This window comes from Maylandia zebra, linkage group LG6 (genome assembly GCF_041146795.1).
Source record: "Maylandia zebra isolate NMK-2024a linkage group LG6, Mzebra_GT3a, whole genome shotgun sequence".
Taxonomy (NCBI): Eukaryota; Metazoa; Chordata; class Actinopteri; order Cichliformes; family Cichlidae; genus Maylandia; species Maylandia zebra.
In genome coordinates this window covers 15,819,452-15,840,686 of record NC_135172.1, presented here as the reverse complement: position 1 = coordinate 15,840,686, position 21,235 = coordinate 15,819,452, and the positions used below count along the sequence as shown (strand labels likewise).

Genomic DNA, 21,235 nt, shown 5'->3' with positions numbered 1-21,235 from the left:
TCGAAGTCCCCAGGCTGATGTGCAGACACACATATACAGTAAACACACACTTTCACACATTGTCCTTAACGTCCTCCCAGTGCTGTTAGCCCACCCTGTTTAAGCCTGGTGCCTTTGATGTTCTATTCCAATGATAACCACAGCCCCACAGGGCCTTTAGTTGTCCATCATTGGGCCCAGGCTCATAATTATACAACAAGAGACTGGAGCAGTTTTCCTGTCACCTGCTGGATTTCAGACTGGCCCTGTGCAATCTCCTGTGTCGAGGGAAAACCCTTGCAGGTAGACATGTGGGGAGTAGTGGAATTACTTTTAGTTAGTTATTATATTGAAAAGCCAAGAACACTTCTGCCTTCCACTTATCTTATTTGTTTTTCATTTTGTCTTTCTGTGCAGAGGAAAATTTGACAATTGTTATTCATCTCTGCCTTTCAAATTAGCATTCTATTAAATTACAATATCGCAGAGCATTTGTACCCGAACAGACACCGAAAGGAGTCACATTTTACAAGTCTTCTCATATTTTTCTTTATTTCCCAGTGAGCCACTTCTCAGCAGGAGAGCTGCTGGTACTCTGGCCAGCTTTCCTGCCATCAGCAGCAGCATCCTCCCCACTGTCACAAAAAGCAATAAGAGATTAAAGCACGAGCCTATTGCTAAGGGGAGTTATTGAGGCACAGTGCTCAGCAATGGTACATCTTTCAAGTAAACAGAAAAGCATGAGAGTTGGATTAAGAGTCGGTGCATCCACCGAGACATGTCAGAAGTTATCGCTGGCCACATTTGATCAATGCACATAAGGCAGGGCTCCTCCTGAGGAGGCTCCTCGCGGAGATATGTCACATTCAGCTTTGTACCGACATGTCCAGTTGTCTATTTACAGTTTTACACAAGAGGCTTTTTGTAGGAGTTTTTATAAAATTGTTTTTTCTGCAAAATAATGAGTACATTGCTGTGGTTTTATATTAAAAAAAAACCTGTTAGGTAACTGTGTCAGATGTAAATAAAAAACAGAATGCAGCTATTGCTTCTAAAATCTCATAAATCTGTATTTTATTTGTGTGGTACGGAAGAACATTGAAATCATATTGGATTTTTAAACATTTTACAATTTTGTGAAAAATCTCATTTTATGACAGCAACACATTTTAAAAGTTGGCATGGGGCAACAAAAGGCTAGAAAAGTAAGTAATTATAAAGAAACAGTTGGAGGAACATTTTGTAGCTAATTAGGTTGACTGGCAACAGGTCAGTAACATAATTGGGTATAAAAATGAGCATTTTAGAGAGGTGGAGTTTCTCCGAAATGAGAAAGATGGGCAGAGGTTAATCAGAAAACTGAAACACAGAAATCTGTGTGCAAGGGACAAGGCACAAAATCACTACTGGATGCCTGTGATCTTCAGGGCCTCAGGCAGCACTGCATTAAAAATGGGAATGATGCTATCATGGAAATCACTGCATGGGCTCGGGAACACTTCCAGAAATCATTGTCTGTGAACACAGTTCATAATGAATTGTCATTCACAATTGCAAATTAAAGCTCTATCATACAAATAAGAAACTATACGTGAACATGATCCAGAAATGCTGCTGTCTGTCTGGGCTAAAGACTTTCATCTAAAATTACTGAGAAAACGGGGAAGACTGTTCTGTGGCCGGATGAATTTAAATTTGAAAGAAATTTTGTAAACATGGGGCTGATGTCCTGAGCAATAAATCATATGGAAGTACCTTAGTTCCTTTGGAATTGTCAACTTGCACGTCTGGAAAAGTGAAAGGTATATCTAGATATCCAGAGATCTTTTTTAGGGATAGCCATGCATGTTTCTACAACACGATGCTAAACATGCCCACCTGCACTCAAGCCCTTTAACCAACTGCAAACATTTGGAGCATCCTGGCACGAAAAACACAAAAAGACTCAGGACTGCTGGGCAGCTAGAATCCTGTATCAGACAAGGATGCAACAACATTCGTCTCCCAAATGTCCAGCAGCTGGTCTCCTCACTTCCCAGACATTTACAGACTGTTGTTAAATGAAGAGGAGACGCTACACAGTGGTAAACATGGCCATGTACCAACTTTTTTGTTGCTGCCACCAAATTTAAAAACGTTTTTTTTTTTAAATTACAGATTACTTTTTACACGGCATCCCAGCTTTATTGGAATTGGGATTGGAGAAATGCAATGAGATTTGCATTACCTCATCCCTTTGAAAAGATGTTGAATCTCGTATCGCTTGCTTTTCCTGCTAAAACTGGTCAAAATACATTTTTTTAAATAATTCTTATATGTGTGTACTTGGATTTAAAGGCTGAAGCCCTTCACTTCTTACAAGTTTCGTATGGTTGCCACCAATGACGTAGGAGACAGCATCCCCAGCAGAGAGACGGAGGCTGCCACCACTTTGCAGGACGGTGAGAAACTGGGATGCTGACACTGTATGGGAGAAAAGAAGTGGGAAGACGGTGCATTACGTGGATTTGAAAACATTATATGATGTAAGGGGATGGGCAGTGTGTCTGACTTTTCTTTTTCTTCTCCACACTCTCTCTGTGTTTTCTTTCCAGTGCCTAATGAGCCTCCAGTGATTCTCTCAGTGAAGCCGACAACTACTACCTCAGTGCTGGTGCACTGGAAGGTAAGTTCAGACTTCTGACACACCAACAATCCCTGATAAACACAGAGCCGCACAACAAAACATATGGTTCGGGTGCACGTTATTTACTTATTTTGAGGATAAAACCCCTTACAGCCTCTGTGTTAATTTGTACTGCATGTGTTTTATTTCTTGGGTGTAATTATTGTTATATATTGAAGCAGGAGAGGTCAGAGAGGAGAAAAGAAAGATTGGAAAAATGGCAGGAGGGCAAAGCAGGCACTAAGATGGACACACAGTCCTGAGATGGGGGAAATGTTTATCTCTTAATGAGTATATACCAGCAGGAGAGATGTTATAGGGCAGAAGAATCCCTCAGCTATCAGTAACATTCAACAACACAGGCAAAAAAAGAGGGGAAGATGGTAAATAGAGCCTGGCTACTTCACTCCTTGTCTTTCTTCCTCTTCTACTTGGAAATGTCTTCTCTCATCCTTGTGGCTTTACGTCAAAGCAGAAGGAGGCAATGAAAAAACAAAGTCACCAGCAATTTCATCATCCTTTACAAGAGTGCCAAACCTACTGAAGCATCACTTTCTCTGTGCAAGTTACAGCCAGACCAATCCAGCAGCCCCTTAAAGTGGACATGCTGATAAAATACTGCTCTGCCAGCCTGTCAGCGTCCTGTCTGTTGCTGTACTACACAAAGGAAATGAAAATAAGCACACACACAGAAAGTTCTCAGAAGCTTAGAAATCTCTTTTTGAGAAAGTAGCATTGTTTTTGTTGTTTGTTTGTTTTAACACGTGCTTGTGTGTGTGTCTGTATGTTTCCAGCGTCCCAGCGATGACAGCGTTAATGGAGTTTTGACTGGATACCGGCTCTATTATAGAGAGCTCCCGGCAAACGCTTCCACTCTCACAGAAGCAGAAGTCCAGACAACCAAAAACAACACAAGTGCCCTCATTACAAGTGAGTACTTCTGCTACTAAAGGAAACAACTGCTCTTTACCCCCCCCCCGGTCATCAGACTGTCTGTTATCAGGCTGTTGCTGGAGGACGCCTCGCCGTGGGTTGAATTTTTTTTCTCTGCTGGTTAGGCAAACCAGTATTGCATTAAAACTACATTCTGAATCCTATTTAATTTATCCAGCAAGGATGCCAACATTGCCATCCTTTTATACACACCCACAATGTTCTATAACACTCTGCTGTCCAACTTCAGCATCTCAACCCAAACTACCGAACTAGCAGCCTCCGTTTGCAGCTTTTGATACGACGATGCTACCGTGATGATAATGGCATGTTTACCTTTTGCTGCGGAGATGGAGACAGGAAGGGGATGATTTGGTATGCAGTACAAGTCAAACTGTGGATGTGGTATGTGTTTTAACAATGAGGGTACTAGGAAGTAACAAAAACAGTTTTCTGACTAACAGCTATGGATTTTACAAACAGCCTTGACTGGAAGTCCTATTAGATATGGCTAATAGCAAGCTAATTAAGCTAATGTTAGGTCCATATGTTAAAAATGTATTTGTCAGATTTGGCTTAATGTTTCCAGTTAACTCAGTTTTTAGCTCAAACCTTTTAAAGGGCTCTTAAATGTGGAGCTGATTGCTTCATGCTCTTCATGCCAAAGCTGCAGGTTTTTCCTCTAAATCGTATAATCCCGCTGTGATTTGGATGTGTTGTATTTTTAAGATTACAGAACGGGTAATCTAGTGCTGTCTCGAAACACTAATTCTGCTTGCTCAAGTATAAACTTCCCCAAATCCAACGAAAAGCAGGACAGAGCAACAAATACTATCTCAAACTTAGGACCTGGCAACTATAAAACTCTGTTCCTCTGACTTTTTAATTGCTGAGTATTGATCTGACTGCAGCCCCTTTTACATTGCTTCAACATGTGGAGATATAGAAAGCTTGCTGCATGCATTCATTAGATCATACATGGCTGGTTGAAGGTTTAATGCTTTGAAACTCTTGATTTTAGAAATTAAAGCGATTAACAGCTCCGGCTATTTGTAAAATCACAAAATAAGCCATAATGGAGAGGATTAAAAAGATCTTATTAATACTGGAATGCAAGGTTGGCATTCATTTTTAGTTTGAAAAGAATTTATTCAGATGCAAAAAGTATTAAAGAAAAGAAAATATGAGGAAAAAGTATTATTTTCAGGCGTTTCATGCATCAGGGCTGAGATCTGGGATGAAACGTGTCACTGCAAGGACACATTGATCAAATGGCCGCCTTTGGACAGTTGTTTTTCTTACGAGGGTGTCCTTATTGCATTGTAACAAGGCAATAATAAAATATTATTATGCACTCTACAGCCCGAAGTGCTTTACGGTCGACTGATTATCTGTTTGACTAGATTGGCAGACGCACAATTGTCCCTCCACCCAAAGTCCGATGAGTCCGACGAGCACATCGAAGCATAAAAGTCTTTCAAACGTTTCCCTCTTAAATACGGGGATTTTATTGAATTGCATTATAATTGCTGAATTTATTGTTGAACTTGAAACTTTATTGATTCACTTTCCATCCATCTTTCTTTTACTCCTTCCAAGCCAAGAGCACCTTCAAGACGGTCAGCAGTGACTCGCTCACAGAGTTTGAGTTGACACGTAAGTAATTTATGACCAAACTCCGGGCAATTTTTTAGTGCCAACGTTAAACAACTTATGTGCTTTGTAAGCGTGTTGTGCAAATACCTTTAATGCCAAGTTGTTTATCACTTCTTTGTAGAACTGAAGAAGTTCAGACGCTATCAGATTGTCATGACAAGCTACAATATCATCGGAGAGAGCCCACCCTCCAACCCAGTTGAAGTGTCTGTCGGAGAGGCAGGTGTGTGAAAACAGAGCTCACTCCACGCAGGCTGCTCATTTTCTTGTCAAACCATTTAAGTGGGTATTTAAATAAAAATTCTAAAAGCATTTTAAGAAAGCACATTCCTAACCTTGGAAGTTCCAACAACAATCCCAACTTACAAGCCTCCTCTGTGCTTTCGGTGCGTCCGTTACGTGGTCGTCAGCAGCAGATACAGAGCAGTGTCGATGGATCTGTCTACATTTTAGGCTCATTAGCTGTCATGATTTTATCCAGAGCTTTCCGTGTGCTTTCAGACTTCATGATTAAATGCCTGAAAGCTGTGGAAAAAGCTTGAGCAGACCTGGAGTGTCAAAACCTAATTTGTTCCTGTGTGTCTGCTTTCTATCACTATTATCCAGTCCTTTGTTCTCTCTCTTTTTCTCTCTGTCATCCTCTTTCTTTTCTTTGTCCTGTCCATTCCTCCTAGCATGGGCCTTTGTGTGTGCGCGTGTGCGCGTATGTGTACATGCATTTGAAATCCTGCACAAGGTCAACTGTTTTGCTGCGATGCCCCAACCTGTTTATCTTTCACTGGAGAGTCAAATCATGGATCCATTTGACAGACAGGAGTGCAAATAGATCCTCGCTCTCTTTCTTTGTCTCTCTTTCATACACACACGCGCACACACATACACACAACAAGAAGGCAGTTATAAACCACAAACACGAATGCAGGTAAACAGATTTGCACATTATGATAGTAGCGCTGGTACATTTTTGCAATTTCTCCCACAATCTCACACTCCCTCCTTCAGACCACTGCTGTATTCATATTCAAGTGGTGTGTATGTGTGTGTGCGTATGTTTGTAGTTTGGTAGGCCATACATATCACAAGCAGGGGAGTGAGAGGTGAGGATAAGCAAGCGGAGCAGGAGGGGGAGGCAGAAAAGGCTGGAGGGGGATGATGAAATGGGGTGATATGGCCTTTTCTCTCGCCTCAGGTGCACACTGCCGAGTGGTGTTCATGCATATGTGTGGTACAGTAGAGTAACAAGGTACTGCCTTAGGCTCATTCTAATTGGAAGAGTGGAACAGATCTTCTCTACTTCCCACTCTAACACACAGTTGCCGGCTCACATAGTAAGAGTCTAACGAAAATTCTCACCTGCTGCAGCTCCATCGGTGGCCCCGCAGTCCATCACAGTGTCCGCCGTGTCTCCCTCCACCCTGGAAGTGACCTGGGACACGCCCCCACTCGAGACTCAGAACGGACTCATTCAAGGATACAAGGTGACACACAGACAAACACAGAAAACCATGCGTGTACATGCAAAGACTAATTTTGCCCTTGCATCAAAGTATTTAGCATGAGTGCTCATGTGAGAGAGAAGCACAGAGAGCTGGCTCTGTATTTAAAGTATCTCTCTAGTCTTGACTTGGAAGGGTTTTGCTCTGTTGCGCCTTCAAGTGTCGTGTAGGCACACGAGAGAGAGCAAGAGAATTAAGTTAAAGGAAGAATCTGAATATCCTTTAATGGTTTGAGTATCACTCCTCTGGCCGTCTCTCCCCCTCAACTCCCCTGTCCCACCCTCTCACTCCTAATACTTCAAACACAAGGTTATCTGTCCTGCTTTAGACACATTGATTTTTGCCAGAGCAGAGGTAGGAATGGAGAAGAAAGAAGGGAATGTAATATTTGCAGAGGGAAGGAATGAGACGTGCAAGTGATCCCCATAGAATCCTGATTAGAGCAGCAGATCGAGGGAATATGTTTAAACTACCAGAGATGGATGGACACAGGGAGGGGAGTGTGAGGCAGAGGGGGTTAAGGAGATTAAGATGAGAGGAAAGAGAGCAAAGAAAGAATGTTTAATGAATTTATAGGTTCTCACTTCTGTTAACACGCTGGTAGATGAATAGCACAGAGAGCAGGTAGGACTTTAGGTAAACTTCTTTGCAGAAGTATTTTTGCTACGGTGTAATCGCACAGTATGTAGTTGTAGCTCAAATATTAGCAAAAGACATAGTTTGATATCCTTGCGTAGTGTGGGATCATGGGAGTTATTGGTCTTCACCATCATTTCCAGTGAAATTCTAACGTGACAAAGGAAAAAAAAATCATATTTACTGATTCAGTTCAAGTCAGTTTTATTTATATAGCACCAAAATACAACAACAGTCACCTCGAGGCGCTCACAGAGAAAACCCCAACTATCTAACAACCTCCCTGTGACCAAGCACTTGGCGACAGTGGGAAGAAAAAACTCCCTCTTAACAGGAAGAAACCTCAGGCAAAACCAGGCTCAGGCAGGGGCAGCTTTATCAAAACGTTTTAAGCACAATCTTAAAAGTAGAAAGGCTCCTGGCTCCCGATTCCTGAAAGCTGAAAACTCTCCATCCTCCCACAACAATCTGAGAGCAAAGTGCTCTGCTGGGGTGATACGCTACTACAAGGTCTTTGAGATCAGGTGGGGTCTGTTTATGTGAGGAGAAGGATTTTTATTTTTTTCTGGATTTAAGAGGGAACCAATAAATAGAAGCCATTATGTTGTCCAAGAGCTACAGATAGACCATACGGGGACCAGCTGTTTTCCCTGTGGCCTAAACAATCAAACTTCATGAGTGTGAAGAGCATTGTTGTAACCTTACAGTATGCACGAGTAAACGGGACATGATGCCACTCAGGCAGCTCCCTTTGCCACAAACAGCCTTTTTACTAGAAAAATATTTCTTCCTCTTTCAGCTGAGGCTGAACACAGTGATGGATTTGTAGAAGTACACATTAGTCTAACAGTGCATTGCAGTGGATACGCACCTTGGTAGCATTATTAACAGCAGGGAAGCTTTGTTAATGCATCAAATAGATGTTGTTGCTGGATGGGCTTTAAAGGTTCTTTAAAGGTTCAGGCTCTTTACTGTGAATGTTTTTGGGAAATGCAAGTACACAAGTAAGTCAAAAAAACACTGTGAACAGCAGTTGAGTTGTTTTTAGACGTTCTAATGTGAAAGTGTTTTGTATTGTACCTTTAGTTGACTGAAATGCTGTAGAGAGCTTGTCGATCACATTGAACATTATGAGCGAGGGGTAATGAGTAATACCCAGCTGTGCCGGTCCTGCTGAGCAGAGATAAAAGGTTGCACTTTATAAAATGTTAATCTGGCCATCAATGACAAACTTTTAGATATGAATCAGTCCTTTGTTTGCAGGCTTCAGATTTTTCTCTGGTTTTTTTCCTTTCTAAGATAATTACAAGCTTACGACATCCATCGTGATATTCCCACAAAAAATAGGTCAGTCATTTGTAACAGGAATGATATAGAAACAAAGCCTGGAAAAGATAAGATCCATCCATCCTAAACATCCTTCAACAAAAGAAAATGGCTGGAAAATCCATTTAGGGTTCTTGATCTTATCAAATAATATCCCGATCATTTTCATCCATGACAGATTCAAATTGTTTTTAGAGTAATCCTAAGTGTCTCACACTCCTACTGAATACCAAAATAGAGCCACTAAACAACAGTGGAGTGGATTACAAAGTGACCTGGACCTTTTACAGCCATTCCTTTAAAGTACCACGAGAGATACTGCCTATTTTCTAAAATGAAATTTTTAAAATGGAAACCCTCCCCTTTTGCAGGAGGTAATACATCTTGATTTTAAATTGAGCATATGGATGAGTAATTCTGTATCTCATTATTCTAAGAGCATGTGGAAGGACAGCCACAGCATAATGCTGCCCTCAAGTGCTACTCGGAAGCTGCTACCTCCAAGTTTGGAAGTTGTAAAAATAGCTTATGGTGCTCCGTAGTGCTGTCTATATTAGGAGCAATAACAAAATGGACCCCCTTTGCATCGCTCCTGGCCGTGTTTAACTTTTTACACCAAGCTGCATGGAGACAGTTTTCGGAAACATTGAGTGTCTTAATTTGGCAGAAAAAGCATACGTGCATTTAAAAACAGACCTGGTAAAAGTTGCTGTTCTTGTTGCCTTTCATTGCTTTATAAAGAATTTAAGCAGATCTATCATAATCTTTCATACTGCTACATGATACTAATGCCAAATACATCAAATTTATCATATTATTATATCTAGCAGTCCCAAACTTGGTATGCATCTTTATGGTCCAGCACATCAATCAAAGCATGCCAGTAGACCAGTGCGTCTGTGCTTATAAAAGGCCACAATTTCTTGAGATTGAGTGAGCCGAGTGTTCTTCATGATTAGATACGCGGGTGGTTGATTGTCCTTGAATGCTTGTTGGAGAAAATGTCCATGCTTCAGCTGCATAAATTCATTTCCAGCAAAACTGTGCTCTGATCCTTATTTGGTTTCTTGTGATTATTCCATTTAAAGCTGAAAAATTCCATCTAAAAGATGGTGGCTTCTTTGCAATTTCTCATTTCACTTTAAAGGTTCTTGTGTAGCTTTATTTCTAATGTTAAGACACTATTAACAGAGTCGTGTGTCAAATTTGGCAAATGTGTCGGGAACGTCCTGTCATTTCCTGTCATACAATCGGCCGTTAGTGTTTTTTTAACTAGAGAAATATTCTACATTCAGCCGAGACTTGCGCGTAAATCTAACGGACGCTACGGTGTTTTTAATGCACCGAATAGATTTTCTGACAGGATGTGCTTTTGAATCGCTGCTTTCTGGTAATAAGATAGCAAGTATATTGAGTTTTCTCACTAGAGGAAGCTCACCTGAAATTAAAAATGTTTAGTTTCATCAAAGTCAGTTCAGTAACACATTTATCAAGGTACCGCAGCTGCACAAAAATTTTGGCTTTATTAAAATGTAATGTATGCATGCTATAAGCTACAAGACTCATGGTCTTAATATTAATATTGATCACATTGTGCGGGGACAATAGTTACATAACCTTTGTTCGGTTTCATTTTAGTCATTGCCAGAGTAGCCTATATGTCTCCATTACTGGCTGATGTCATAAAACTTAATGGGCACATCTATGATTATTGATTATTCCCACGAGTATGGGCAGTCTGCAAATACATGAGGCTAAATGGCCATGTACCTTTAAAGTGTCTTTAAACGCTTCACAGAGGGCATTAGGATTGTGTTGTACATATTTGAACTAGACCTAAATTAAATACGGTGCAATAATACAGTAGCACCTCACACAGTTTAGATTTAATTGCTCAAATGTGAAGCATCCATGTTTATGCTACAGTCACAACACGGAAAACAGTGGTTGACCACAGCACAACCAGAATTATGTGCACTTAACACAATGAATGGTACCAGATTGAATGAAGTCAAGTTGGCAGTTTTATGCAATCAGCAAATAATCTGATGCTCTATTTAATTCACATTAAATAGATTTAAACTAGAAATAAAGAAATTTCTTCACAAATAGTGACATAGTTGCTGCAAAATGATGTGCTCTGCAATCTGGCTTTTAAGTAGGAATATAACCCGAATGAAACCAGTGCAGTCAGTTGAGATACATCCCAGATGAGTTGCATTCATCAACACAGATGGACTCTGGACTATCTGAGAGTGATTGCAGTCAGTCTGACACTTACTGCAACTGTTTGGAGACAGGTTGCCTTTCAGCAGGCGATTGCACAACTACTTACAATCAGGCGCCAAATGCATAAATCACGCAAGGAGGTTGCTCAATCTACTGTGACTGAACTAATAGCTTTTTAAAGACATCAATTCTGAAGTATGGCAACCTGCAGCATTGTACTAAAGTACTAAAGGTCCAATTAGGATACTTTCAAAAATAACAGCACAAATATTTTTTATTTACTAGTTAATTTCGATAAGTGCAACTAAGCCAAGTGCAACAGCTTGTGAATCACAAACAGAAGAAAATGAGAAATGAAGTGATGCCGACAGAGTTCCTGTTCTGCGTTTTTAGATCCACTACTGGGAGAGAGACCAGCAGAACCAGAGTGAGAAGGTGAAGGTGATTTTTGTCCCGGACACCCGTGTGCACCTCACTAACCTGTCCAGCTACACATCTTACCTGATCACACTGACAGCCTTCAACATGGCTGGAGACGGACCGCCCAGTGACCCCCGCGGGGCCCGGACCCTGCCGTCAGGTATGTAGTGATGATAGTTCAAGTCCCTGCAACCAAAGCAGCATCAAATTTTCTGATGTCTTTTTTTTTTTTAACATCCTTTATGTGTCTGCAGCTCCCAGCCAGCCGAGTCTCCTGTCTTTCTCTGAGGTGACGGGAGGAAGTGTCAACGTATCCTGGGGAGCTCCACTCAGTCCTAATGGACAGGTGGAAGGCTACAGGGTCATTTACGAGCCCACTTCTCCTATACAAGGTGTGCACACACATATGCACACACTCACAGGAGTACATGTTGATTCTTGTGCTGACACGTCTCTTCGATTGTCTGCAGGGGTGACTAAATTGGTGACAGTTGATGTGAAAGGCAGTTGGCAGCGGTGGCTGAAGGTTCGGGACCTGATCAAAGGAGAAACGTACACTTTTAGTGTTCAAGCTCTCACAGTCAGCTACGGCCCACCAATACAGGCAAACATCACTGCTCAGCCTGTGAAAGGTATGATTGGCTGTATAGAGTCATGTCAGATTCAGCTAGAGATTGCAGTGTATTGTACATGATCGGTTATTGAGACAATTAAAGAAATTACATGGTCAAAAAAATCTGTAAAATGTGCTCATCACAGTTTCCAAGTTTTCAAATGTCTGCAATAATGGAAAAAGGGGTTTTAAAAGATGCTTTTATCTTTGAGATTATTTCTTTGTCAACAGCAAATCGGGTGAGGAAAGATGTTGATCTGAACAAAAACTCACATGTGCCACAGTACATGTATTTTCCGCCAAATGTTCTCCCCCGCATGCCTCGGGATGCTGCAGTACAACGTTACAGTAACAGTGTGACCCCGAGCGATGAGGTTTTAGCATGTCAAAAAAAATGTCAAAAAAAACAAGCTTGTTCCTGTGCACACTCCTGACTTGATCCAACTTCTGTGATGACCCCTGGAACTCTTCCTGGTCCTAACTTTCTCCTCCTGGTTTTGTGTAGGAGGTGTGTGTAGAGTTTGAGATGCAGGTCCCAAAATCCAACACACTTGTTAGCACTTGGCTAAGTGTTTTACAAAGGGCTGAGGGCTAACCTTCTCTCTCTCCCACAGCAAGCAGGGGCTTGGCTGGTTCGGGTTTTGTTTGCTTTCTGTTTAACTTTTTTTTAGATACTTCATCACTTACTTGCACCCACACACTCACCACATTTCTGACGTGCCTGTTCCACTTTTCTTTTTAGTTTATTAACTAAATAAAATTAGTTTACTTCAGCTCTGTATTTTGCGTGGTCTTTTGTTTTGAGCTAGTTTGGTGTATGAGTCTTAGCCTTGGACATCAAAAGACCAAAGGTGGGTATTGTGTAAGTTTGAGGTCAGACAGGGACCTCAAACAAACAGCCCTACTGGAAGAGGTCCAGAGGTGCACAAAGAAATGACTTTGAAGGGGAAATTGGTAGATAGTCTGCATTTTACTTAAAAATGATGACAACACACACTTCTAAGTATTTACATGTAAATTATCTTTTCAATGATTGGACGTAGGGAAGTGGACTGCGTTAAACATGGCATGCATATTAAAAAATCAGGCGCTCTGTTCCTCTCAAACTCATATGACCCATGAAGAATTTAATCTGTAATAGATCACAATGGTCTTAGTTTATTATTTGCTGGCAAATGAAGCCTGCAGATCATGTTATTAGATTATTCTGTGTAATGTAATGTCACATTTATTTCCATAAATTAATAAACTAACCAGTGTTATGGTTTGTTTCCAGGAAATGAAAATGCATTAAGTCATAAACAAGACTGAATGTGTCCCTTTGACAGGCTCCCCTGGGTCACCCATGGACATGTCCATCACCAAGACTTCCTCTGACCTCACTATCCAGTGGTCAGAAGGAGACGTCGGTGAAGCCTCTGTTACTGGATACACTATTGAGGCTCGTCCCTCAGGTGAGCACGAACACAGACGGCACGCGCGGGTCAGCCTTGACTCATTTGACACGCATCTTTTTATCATCCGTGCTAATTATTTTAATTAATAGAGGGCGAGCTTAAACACTACACTGCTCCGAACCGTTATGAGTGCAGGTTTCTACAAATTCACAGAGACCTGCTGTGCAAATCAAGTCAGCCACAATTTTCTAATAAAGATTACCAGAGGTGTAATAAAGGAAGGGAACGTGTGTGTGAAATAGTTTTCAGCACTCTGCAGGAGAGCGAGCCGAGACTGTGGTATACTTCTGCTGCTGATAATAACGGATATGCCCCTTTCATTAAGGGTAATAACTGTGATCACTGTCATCACCACATTATCATCATCATTATCATCTTTAATGTAATCTGACAATTTATAATTTTGTTTAATCACATTTAAAGATTGAAAAAGGCCCGTCCATCAAAACACAACTCTCTCTCTCACTCTCTCTCTATTTCCCCCACTCTCTCTCTCTCTCTGTAGATGAGGGGGTGTGGGATTCCTTCATCCGATTTCTCCCTCCGAGCAGCAGGTCTGTCTCAGTGCCGCTGGAGCGCCTGAGGTCGGGGATCAGCTACGAGTTCAGAGTCATCGCTGTTAATAGCTATGGTTATGGACAGCCAAGTGCACCCTCTGCTGCTCTCGCTGGTAAACACACTCACACACACACGCGCACACACACGCACACTGCTGGAGACAAGGCTAATGAACAGCTCCACAATGCCTAACAGTCTATTGGAGACAGTGTGCTGGAGGGTAACTGCGATTGTAATGTGGTTTTGCTGCCACCTAAAGGCAGAGTCACACAACTACACCTATGTATTCAAATGATTGGACAGGCGTCACATAATTCACAATTTTTCAATGCATTAAATCATTTATGAAAAGTCTTCTGTACAGAGTAAAGTATTATTTATAAAGTGAGGGATACTGCTAGATGGACTAAAGCATGTCCCTGATATCTGTCCCTCCGCCTGCAGCGATGTCGGATCGGCCCTTCTACGAGGAGTGGTGGTTCTTGCTGGTCATGGCATTGGTGGGACTCATCCTCATCCTGGTCCTGGTCTTCACGCTGCTGCTGCATGGACACAGCAGCAAGTACAAGGCATGCGGGACAGGTGCGTGGCTCTGATGCTTTCGTGGTGTCCGAGCAGCGGGATGCATTAAGCTGTGTAGCAACAAGGAGACTTGTTTGTTTAGCTTTGTTATAAAAAGGATCCAGTTTTTTCTGCCTTCAGTCACACTCAGATTGTTCCTCTCAGCCTCTGCAGGCTTCTCACATGGATCGTCCACAGATTCATTAAATTATCTTCCAGTTATTGTTGCAGGTGCATGCTTCTGCACATTTATTCTGATTTTAGATCTTCTTGCAATATTGTTTCCTTTCCAAGATGATTTAGGATAAGAGGCACCCTGGAGCACCTCAGTGAAAAAAGCCCTCTAATAGCAGTAATTTCTTGTCATTTAGGGATATAGCTTTAGGTCAATACAGAAAATAAGCAGACTTTTGTTTTAATTGCTCCCTCCCCACAGTAACAAAGCAGTCTTAGTTTACCCAGTTACTCTGTTGAAGCATGTAGAGGCTTCGCTTCCTGTTTTCCTCCCCGTGGGCCTCTGTGTCGCAGTCACTTGGTGTGTGTGTGTGTGTGTGTCCAGGTTACATCAGGACAGCTGTTAGCCAGAGTTGCCACAGAAACCCTGGCACAACCTCTGGGCAGCAGATCAAACAGGGTGAGGGAGGTGGTGTAGGAGGGGAGGGAGAGCTGCGCGTATGACCCCGTAATCAGAGTGAATACAAAGCTGGAGTCACGCGGCAGCAGACTGCATTTCTGATTTCTATTTATTTTTTTTTTGTGCAGCAGCTCGGTGTGTTCCACTAATATTTCCCTCAATTTAAAACATGATATTGTCTCCTTTTATTGCTTCATTTTTATGCTTATTGGTGGGTAAATGATTAAAGTTTCCTGTGCTGTTATTGCCTGTCTGCCAAATTCACATCCCACTTTGATTTGCTTCTTATTTGGAGGCTTGAGAGGTAGCTGGATACATAACAAATAAACAGGAGATTGTAAATAAACCCGGTGCAAGAAGAAATCCCAATATGTGGTGCTGAACCACTTTGAATTTTTAATATTCATCTGAACCAATTCCATCTATTTTGTTTTGTTTTTCGTCTTTAGGGAAGCACGTGTCCACCGCAGAGGAGTCTGTAACGCTGGACAATGGAGGTTTCACAGCTCTGGAGCTTAACAGCAGGACGCTCAACACCAAGAACTCCTTCCTGAAAAAGAACGGGACCAGGTGAGCACTCACCTCTGTCTCACGGACGCAATCCAGGATTTGATCAAAACATGACAGATTTCATTTCTTTGTGTATGTCCAGGTCTCCTCCAAGGCCCAGTCCAGGTGGACTTCACTACTCTGATGAAGATATCTGCAACAACTACAATGGAGCTGTGCTCACTGAGAGCACCACACTCACGGAGAAACCCACTGAGGTCTCTGAGTCAGAGGTATGTCTTTCTACCTGTCTGCCTCTCCTCCTCTTAGTTACACAGTTTAAACAGAGCGTTCCATTGGCTCATTTTCTTCATATATGTTTGCTGTTTGTTAATCGCTTTGACGTCTTGATTTTTCCATATCATGACTTTATATTGTACAAAAGTTTTGACAGACTGCATAGAGGGCTGTTAAAATCTACGTTTATCCTCACTGCTTCCATCAAAACTAAATGCATAATCAATTTGACCTGATTAACTGTAAGTGTGAGCACCTCTGTAAAACCAGGTGTTTGCAGTTTGCTGGTCTAGAGCATTCAGGTGTTCACTTCCCAGGAGTGGACATGCCAGGAAATTTGCCCAAGCTCAGATTATGCAATGCTCAGAGAAACTGCAAAAAATCCATGAGCTACATGTTAAATGGTCATGACAGTACAATTAGAAAAAATACTGAACGAGTGTGCTTTGTTTGGAGGGGTTACCACAAGGATGTCTCCAAAACAAACATGGCAGCGTGGTTTAGGTTTGAAAAGTTGCATCTGAGCAAAGAAACAAGACTTCTGGAACAATGTCCTCTGGACAGACGACACCACAGTGGATATGTTTGGCCATGATGCACTGCACCATGTTTGGTGGAGACCAAACGGAGCACATTAGTACAAACAACTCATACCAACTGTCAAGCACGGTAGCAGAGAGGTGATCCTTTGGGCTTTCTTCAGCCACAGGACCTGGGCACCTTGCTTGAGTCCACCATGAACTCCTCTCGATACTAAATAATTCTGGAGTCAAATGTGAGGCCATCTGTCTGAAAGCTAAAGCTTGGTCATGTAACGGGACAGTGATCCCAAACACAGCAGCAAATCTACAGAATGACTGAACAAGAAAATGATCAAGGAGTTGCAATGCTCCAGTCAAAGTCTTGATATCAACCTGATTGAAATGCTGTGGTGGGACCTAAATAGAGCTTTGCATAAATGAATTCCTGCAATGTTGTAAAGAAGAGTAGGCCAAAAGTCCTCCACAACGATGCCAGAGATGATAAAGTCAGGAAAAACACCTTTAGTAGTAGTAATTGAAGTTATTGCTCCTCAGGTGTTTCTACAAGCTTCTACATCCTTAGTTTTCCAGGATAGCACTGAGTCTTTTTCATAAGTCTGTAGGTCTACATTATACAACATCTTCTGCATGTCTGCAATGCCTCCTGTGTTGTTCTGTTAAAGGACAGAGGGCATCATTTTGTGTACAGACTATAAACTGTCTGGTTCAAGCCTGAACTGAACTACACTAATTTCCTGTTTCATCTTTGCTTTCGTCAGTGTGTGTGTGTAGTCTGTTTACATTTACATCTGTGAACATTAGCTTGTTTAAGAAAATTCACTTCCTCCCTGCCACTCCTTATCAGCTCCATCCCTGTAATGGTTTGTAAAAATCTACACGGTTAAAAGAAGGGCAGCTCTTCTGTGTGTCTGATTGAGGAAGTGTTACACACTGTGCTAATGTTTTTACCCCTCGTGAATGCGATAACTCGAGAACAAGGCAAGGCGTAGGAGGCTAAGGTGTAGCACTGGCGGTTGCCAGTTAAAATAAGAAGAAAGAATGATAGTGAGAATCAGTGAGCTCTCCAGACTTCTGCCTCCAAAGCAGATTGATCAGGCTGAATTAGCCAAAGGGCTCGGTAACGTGCCATCCAAGAAGAAGAGCCTGTGCTCTCAGCGTCCTCGGTTCAAGTCCAGCCTTTTCTGTTGAGTCCTAAGTGTCGGCTATCAAATTACAAAACACTGGCATCTATTAGAGCCCATCTCAACAAGGAAGTGCAGCAATTTTACACATCAAAACATTAATAGGTCTTTAGAGGTACAAAAAAAAACTTTAGGGGGAAAACAACCTGCTGCTCGTCACGTCTGCTTGAGGCCAGGGCTTGAAAGGGAAATGAAATGCTACTAGCGTACCACTCCAGAATCTCGGAGTTGCATTGTGGGTAATTCCAATGACAGGTTATGACAAGAGAAAAAAACAGTATTCCTCTGGTTCTGCATCATTTAACTGAAAGGCTGTGTGTCTGTCTGTGTCTCCCTAAAAAACTTCCACCTCTAACTTTGTTTGGGTTTGTATCCAGCTAACAGACAGCGACTACGAGGACGAGCAGCCGAAGCACTCCTTCGTTAACCACTACATGAGCGACCCCACCTACTACAACTCCTGGAAGCGGCAGCCCAAGGGGCTTAAAGGCATCGGCACGTCTTTTGGCTATGAGGAGTGCGCTACCGCAGATACAGAACCCTACTACCAGACCGTGGTCACCCAGCACAGCACAGGGGGCGCGTACACACCCACGGGGCAGCCGGCGCACACGCACGTTAATCCCAACACCAACCCGCCGGGGTCACGCACGCCTGTGACGGGATTCTCCTCATTCGTTTGACTCTAGAGACAAAATCCGCACAAGATACTATTCACACATGTACACATGTATTGAAGGAAAGGAGAGCGCTGGCGTGCGTTTGGACTAAAGGAGACAGAAGACGAGGTGAGGAGACGTGGGACGGACTGGTGTTGAATCACCCCTTCATGCCCCGAAGGACTAAACTTAAACTTCTCACTCGCCTTCTCCCCCCGTTCACGCAGGCCCCAAGTTGACGGGTGTGTGTGTGTGTGTGTGCAGCTCTTTTATGCCTCTGTGTCACTGTGCTCACAAACACACATTCACCACCTGATATTCCTGCCTATTCCAGAGACGCTCCGCCGAGAGTGATGACTAGATTAGTCACTATGTGTTATTGTCAAAGAGAGAATTCAACCTCAAGCTGATGGATCCTGGGATTTCAGCACAAAGATTATCCTCTGTTTTCTGTATTTTACACATAAGTGCACAAGAACACACACACTCACACTCTCTCTCTGATGCACCATTTCAGTATCTCCCACTGGGAGAGAGAAGCTTCAAGGTTGAGGAGAGTTGTTAAGAGACGGCACAGAACGGAGCAGCTTTTGTTCACAGGCTGGTTCACGTACACAAACTCGGAGCTGTCAGCTTTAAAAGAACACCACAGAAGAAGAAAACAATCGATAATCACAGTTGTTTTTTTGTTTTTTAACTTGAAAAGGATGGAGAGTGAGCGTGGCAGGGCTTCTTTGGCATTCAGCATCCATAATAAGGGTGCTGAGTGCTTTCTGAGAACAGTGTGGACTAAATGGAAACCATGTTTTTTTTTACCGTCTACTGCCTGTTATCAGTGCTCCCAAGCCATAATACTTGCACTGAGTTGACCCCTTCCCTGCTTTCTCCACCCTCCACACACACACTTCATATCTGTTCTGTTCGAGGTTACATTTTTAAATAAAATGAATTTCACTGTGAGACGTGTGCGTACGAGCATGCGTGTGAGTTGCTAATTTCAGAAGCTTGTTCATCCGTCCGTGTAGTTCACTGCTGAGCAAAGTGTGCCACTGTGCGTATGTTTGTATATTTTGTGAGATGGATTTTGTACAGGGAGACTCTACTTTCTACTGCGTGTGCTCTTGTATGTAGTCTGGCCATGTTTGTGCGAGTCAAAGTAAACGGCACTGGAGAACATTCACGTACACTTACTGACAAGAGAGAGGAGAAGACGTTTACTAGTGTAAGACACAGTGACTGACAGAGTGGAACAAGTGCCCGGGATGTTTAAGAGGTTTCTCCTCCTTCAGACTGAGTATGGTTGAACTTCATGAAGCCCCACCATCACCTCAAGGAGCAGCAATCCAGACCACACATGTACTTTGTACTTTTCTTCAAGTGCAAATAAAATTTCTCTGTAAGGTTTTTGCTCATCATGTATACTTTAAAGGTTCCTCACCCGCCCCGCCGGCCAACAGCCTCGCCTCACCCTGTCACGCCTGAGCCCCATACAGTGTGTGAATAAATGGTCATTGTTTACCCGTGTGTCTGTGTGGTCCGTTGTGTTGCAACAGTGTCTCCTTGCATCATTGTCTTCATTGCGTAAACCGATTTAAGGCGGTGCTTTCACATGTAGCATGTTCAGAGGAATGAATAATGCTTTGCTTGTGGGGATTTTATTAAAAAGAAGGAAAGGGGGGTGCCAAAGCTTTTTTTCTTTCTTTCTTTTTTATTTAAAGATTTATTCAGTGTTGTGAAGTGCCTTTTTGCAAAGTGCATTCATTATAGTCGTGCTGCGCTCTTTTCAAATCTGCAGTATAAGGTGGTTAAAGCCACGCATTAAAAACCTTAAGGTAGAAGTCCAAAAAGGTAATTTTAATATATCAAAATACATGTTCTTCAGAAAATTGTCTTGTTTTTGAAAAAAAACAAGTACAACCCTTGGAAATTGTTCAGTTACATTGAAAAAGCCAACAATCAGTGGTAGAAAAAGTAGTCAGTTCCCCGCATTTATCACACCATTAAAGCCTTGAAATTACAGTCGGAGGCTCAGATTACCGTAGATGTCAGCGCTGAGACGCTGCTTTCAGGATCTGCTGTGTAAACCTGGACGTCAGGAAAAGCCTTTGCTGCAGAGAAAGAATTGTGTGAATGTAGTGTAAATAAATGTAATTTATTTACACTTTACAATGTAAATAAAACCTTAACGATTTGTGCATGTCAGAAACTTTAATTTTATTCCCAACCGCACTTAGCAAACATATCATATATTTAAACTAAAAAACAAAAAACAGTCTGGTTTTGGGGGGACCACAGCAGTAAGAAGACATTTAGGGCAAGCCAAAGCAGCAGAAAGTCATATCCACTGTGAGTAAGGGTGGTGGAAATGCTCCGGTTACTTCACTCCCTCGGGGACTGTGCAGCTTGCAGTAACTGATCTAACCTTAAATTCTGCAACACGCTGAGTGTTTGAAGATATGTTAGTCTTCTCTGAAAGCTGAAAATGTACTGCACATGGACCTTTCAACGGGATAACGATCTTAAAAGTACAGCAGCTTTAAAAGTTGTTTGATCATTACCAAGACACTGACAAGTTTAGTATGCTTTTATGAGAAATCCTGAAAACTCTTCATCTACAAGGAAAAGTTATGTGGTCAAATGCAATCGGAGTGGGTGAAACATAAGTATAAAATGGAAATCCTCACATACCTGGTGTTTTTTTTTTTTTGTCCTGTTTCTCATCATCCCCAATCGGATAGGGTAAAGCAGGGAGTTTTTCCTTCCCACAGTTGCCAAGTGCTTGCTCAAAGGCGGTCATCTGATTGTTAGTTTTCTCTATATTATCATAGGATCTCTATCTTACATTATAAAGCGCCTTGAAGAACTGCTGTTGTGATTATACACATAATATATAAATTAAGTTTA

The 21,235-nt window shown here is 42.1% G+C and overlaps 1 protein-coding gene across 4 annotated transcripts in view; it reads left to right on the top strand.

Annotated features, from left to right (window-relative positions):
- LOC101472399 (protein sidekick-1) overlaps positions 1-20,022 on the top strand; it is a 298,277-nt gene extending 278,255 nt beyond the window's left edge. For 2 of the 4 annotated variants that reach the window (XM_004568331.6, XM_076884757.1), the window contains 15 exons: positions 2,317-2,420; positions 2,574-2,644; positions 3,439-3,574; positions 5,177-5,233; positions 5,355-5,456; positions 6,596-6,711; positions 11,314-11,500; positions 11,595-11,732; positions 11,811-11,972; positions 13,282-13,407; positions 13,916-14,080; positions 14,413-14,550; positions 15,613-15,733; positions 15,816-15,945; positions 18,050-20,022. In XM_004568331.6, the coding sequence (XP_004568388.2) occupies positions 2,317-2,420; positions 2,574-2,644; positions 3,439-3,574; positions 5,177-5,233; positions 5,355-5,456; positions 6,596-6,711; positions 11,314-11,500; positions 11,595-11,732; positions 11,811-11,972; positions 13,282-13,407; positions 13,916-14,080; positions 14,413-14,550; positions 15,613-15,733; positions 15,816-15,945; positions 18,050-18,355 (2,059 nt within the window). In that variant the 3' untranslated portion in view covers positions 18,356-20,022. Of the gene's footprint in view, positions 1-2,316; positions 2,421-2,573; positions 2,645-3,438; positions 3,575-5,176; positions 5,234-5,354; positions 5,457-6,595; positions 6,712-11,313; positions 11,501-11,594; positions 11,733-11,810; positions 11,973-13,281; positions 13,408-13,652; positions 13,896-13,915; positions 14,081-14,412; positions 14,551-15,612; positions 15,734-15,815; positions 15,946-18,049 lie in introns of those variants that run through there. The other 2 variants (XM_076884759.1, XM_076884758.1) reach the window with 2 other exon arrangements.
- Positions 20,023-21,235: the final 1,213 nt, after the last annotated feature.